Here is a 4,182-nt window from a genome sequence, read left to right as displayed (position 1 = left end):
CTGCCTGTTACTCAGGCCCAGAAGCTAGGATATCGATCAGTAGTAGTTTGGATTAGAAAACATCTAAAGTTCTCAACTGTTAAATTAATGGCTGTGAGTATAAACAGAACTGATTTGGCAGGCGAAACCACGAGCACAATCCATCCAGGGAAAAAAATGTTTTGAGGTCATGGTGTTTTGCCAATGATTTCTATGGGAAACCTGATTTATTGGGCCCAGATTGCAGTTCCTATGGCTTCCACTAGATGTCAACAGTCATTAGAAATTGTTTGATGTTTTTCTTTTGAGAAATGAAGAAGTAATCTAATCTTTTTATGTGTTACTCAGAAGGTCTCTAGTCTTTTGGTGCGCGTGAACAAGAGCGTGCTCCATGTTGTTTTTCTTCAGTATTGGAAACTGTTTATCCGTCTTAAATTTGATCGATTATTTCATTTTAGGGTACGTGAGGTTGGATTAGAAACGTTGATTGAAATGTTTGGACCAAGTTTACAGGTAACTTATTAGATACTTTGTAGTCGTGTTGGGCGAGTTGGAACCGGTGTATTTCTGAATCAAACGCGCCAAATAAATGGACATTTTGGGGATATAAAGAAGGAATATCGAACAAAACGACCATTCATTGTGTCACTGAGGCATTTGGAATTGCAAAAATGAAGATCTTCAAAGGTAAGGAATTTATTATATTGTTATTTCTGACTTTTGTGTCGCACCTACCTGGTTGAATTTTTTTTTTCATGTTTTTGCATGCGGGGCGCTGTCCTCAGATAATCGCATGGTGTGCTTTCGCCGTAAAGCCTTTTTGAAATCTGACACAGCGGYTGGATTAACAAGAAGTTAAGCTTTATTTTGATGTGTTACACTTATATTTTCGTGAATGTTGAATATTTCTGTAGTTTGAATTTGGCGCTCTGCAATTTCACCGGATGTTGTCAATTCTATCCCGCTAACGGGATTGGAGCGTTAAGGGATCCCATTTGATTCCATGGTAATTATTAGGGTCAAATTTGTCTCCACTTTTGTGGATTGGGGTGATAAGTCCTTGGTTCCAAATATTGGGGAAGATGCCAGAGCTAGGGATTATGTAAAATAGTTTTATAGCTATTTAGAATTTGTGGTCTGTCTATTGTATCATTTAATTTAGGATACTATCAACACCACAGCCTTTTGGGGTTGGAGGGTTTGTATTTTATCCTGTAGCTCATCAAATGTAATTGTAAAATCCAGTGGGTTCTAGTAGTCTTTAATAGTTGATTCTAAGATCATGTATATGTTTTTGCTGYTTGCTCTTTGTTATAGGGCCAAAAAGATTAGAGAAGTGGTTTATTCAAACACATCTCCATTTYKGATAGATAACTCTTCATGTTGTTGTTTGTGTAGTGTGTTCCAATTTTCCAGAAATGGTTAGATTCTATGGATTCTTCGATTACATTGAGCTGATTTCTGATGTGCTGTTCCATCTTTTTCCATAGTGTGTTTCTGTTTTGTTTTAGTGATTCACCATAGTGAAGGCGTAGACTCAGGTTTTCTCGGTCTCTATGTTTTTAATTGGACAGGTTTCTCAATTTCTTTCTTAAGTTTTTGCATTCTTCATCAAACCATTTGACATTGTTGTTCATTTTCTTAGGTTGTCTGCTTGAAATTGTTAGATTTGATTGGGAAGCTGATAAGTCAAATATACTGTTTAGGTTTTCTACTGCCAAGTTTACACCTTCACTATTACAGTGAAACATTTTGTCCRGGAAGTTGTCTAAAAGGGATTTCRTTTTTTGTTTTTTTTCGTTAGGTTTCCACACTACTTTCATTCCATCTGTAGTCTTTCTTAATATTATTCAGTTCCTTTGACTTTGATGCTTCATGATTSAGTATTGTCTGTTCAAGTAGACTGTGATTTTGCTGTGATCTCTAGCTCTCTCTCTCTCTCTCTCTCTCCAATGTTCTTCCAGTGACCTGAGCAAGAATCAAGTCTCTGACATTGCTGCTGACGCCTTCACTGGTTTACGCTCCCTGACTTCACTGTAAGTGAATATGCCGCTGCATCTTAACACACACATACACATACACACAGTGTAGAAATAAATAAAGACGTCTTCTGTCTCACTGGCAGGGATATTCATTGCAAACAAGATAATTAGAGTCTGGTGGTGGTGGCACGGTGCTCCTCCATGACAGCTGACTCTAAGATGGTAGGACAGCCAGGTGGAGCAAAGCAAATTAGAGCCCAGTGTCTAACAGCACAACACAGTGGTTAGGCTAGACATTGTACAAATAGCCATGTGACGGTGGGAGCTTAACAAAAGGTGCCTTTTAAATCACTGTAATGATGTGACAAAGACGMCGCCCGACGGACAGCAGCGGACACACAAGCCTCTGCATATTAATATAGCCAATCAGCAGACAGGACAGGGGATTCATCTTCCTATGTCTGTGGTCTGCATCCAAAATGGCACCCTATTCCCTACTAAGTGCCCTACTATGGGTCCTGGTCAAAACGAGTGCRCTATATAGGGAATAGGCAGCCATTTGGTAAACAGACTGTGTGTCTGGAGGCCTGACGCCAATAACAGCACCGGGCTGAAAGAGACTTCATTTGCTCAGGATGTCACGAAATATAAGTGTACATGTCATGTACTGTCAGGCTGGGAATGGGAGTACAGGGGGAAACTGATAGTACACATGTAGAATTACAGCGTAAACAACACACCCACAACACACACACCACACACAACACACACACACACACCACACACACACACACACACACAACACACACACACACACACAACACACACACATTACACCACACACACACACACACACACACACACACATGCAAACACACTGATCCATCCTTGTTGAGATCATCTACAATGTCTGCACTGTGTATGTGTCTCTACAGGGTCCTGTACGGGAACAAGATAGCTGAGATTCCTAAGGGATTGTTTGATGGGCTTGTCTCTCTGCAGCTGCTGTAAGTACACAGGGTCTCCCTTTGGAAAATTTGGCGCCAGACAAGTGACCGGAAACATTTATATTTATTAGACGCTTGAGAAATGTACCGGCCGTCCGTATGCATTGGATGCGTAACCCTTTAGGGCCCACCCACGCAGCCAGCACCATCAATAAACCAGAGATATTGGCCAAATGAGCCACATTTACATCTCCTTAAAAAGAACCTAGAACAAATGACCAAAACACTATTGGTTGTGTTTCTATGTGTAGCAGAACGTTGTAGCCTATTGGCTTATTGGTTTGTACTTTCCTGATACTAGAATTCTCCACCTCACGGCTCAGCTGAGATTCCTAAGGGACCGTTTGACTTGTCTCTCTGCAACTACTGTCAGTACTACTGATGTATAATATTGTGTATTTCAGTAAGTACACATGTTTTTTCAAGGGTGAACTTACTATCTTTGTGTGTATGTGTGTGTGTGTTTGTGTGTTGAGTGTGTTGCACAAAAGGTTACGATGCAGAGCACATAGAGAAACAATAGTTCATGTTGTGCTTCATAAAACCAGTCAATCACAGGGAAGCAAAGAGAGTCGAACCTCAAACCCCTTTTAGAGTGGAAAATGGACCATTTGTGGCGATGTGTGGCCGTCAGAGGGAGAAGAGGGGGATRAAACAATGCTTTTATTGTTCATTTCGCCGGAGAGGGAGAGCGCCTTACGCAACATCATTAACATTTCAATTGGACCTGATTACGAAGAAGATCTCTCACACCTAGTTTTATTGATGTAGACATGGAAACGTAGCTCAAACATAATGACTGTGTTTAATGGTCTAATTTAAGGACATCTGCTGCTTTTTAATTCTGCTGGCTGTTTGTGCTGGTTGAATCACACACACACACATACACACACACACACACACACACACAAACACACACACACACACACACACACACACACACACTGTAATGATTTGGAGGATGGATGGGGAATGAATGATGGAGAATTTGGTTCCTTTCTCTTCCTGGAATGTCAGCGAGTGTTTCCAGTAAAGTGGACATCAGCGTATTATAAACACACAGCAGTACGGCCCGCTACCTGGCTAGCTGGCTACCTGGCTAGCTGGCTACCTGGCTGGTATGGGTGGTATGGCTGGCTACCTGGCTGGTATGGGTGGCATGGCTGGCTACCTGGCTGGTATGGGTGGCATGGCTGGCTACCTGGCTGGTATGG

The 4,182-nt window shown here is 41.5% G+C and overlaps 1 protein-coding gene across 1 annotated transcript in view; it reads left to right on the top strand.

Moving 5' to 3' along the window:
• Positions 1–4,182, top strand: part of LOC112071577 (slit homolog 3 protein-like) — a 185,089-nt gene that overhangs the window by 45,522 nt on the left and 135,385 nt on the right. The window contains 2 exon segments of the mRNA XM_070439444.1: positions 1,944–2,015; positions 2,897–2,968. Of these exon segments, the coding sequence (XP_070295545.1) occupies positions 1,944–2,015; positions 2,897–2,968 (144 nt within the window).

The sequence above is a fragment of the Salvelinus sp. IW2-2015 genome, unplaced genomic scaffold (genome assembly GCF_002910315.2).
Source record: "Salvelinus sp. IW2-2015 unplaced genomic scaffold, ASM291031v2 Un_scaffold1648, whole genome shotgun sequence".
In the NCBI taxonomy this organism is placed as follows: Eukaryota; Metazoa; Chordata; class Actinopteri; order Salmoniformes; family Salmonidae; genus Salvelinus; species Salvelinus sp. IW2-2015.
This window is presented reverse-complemented; position numbering and strand designations above follow the sequence as displayed.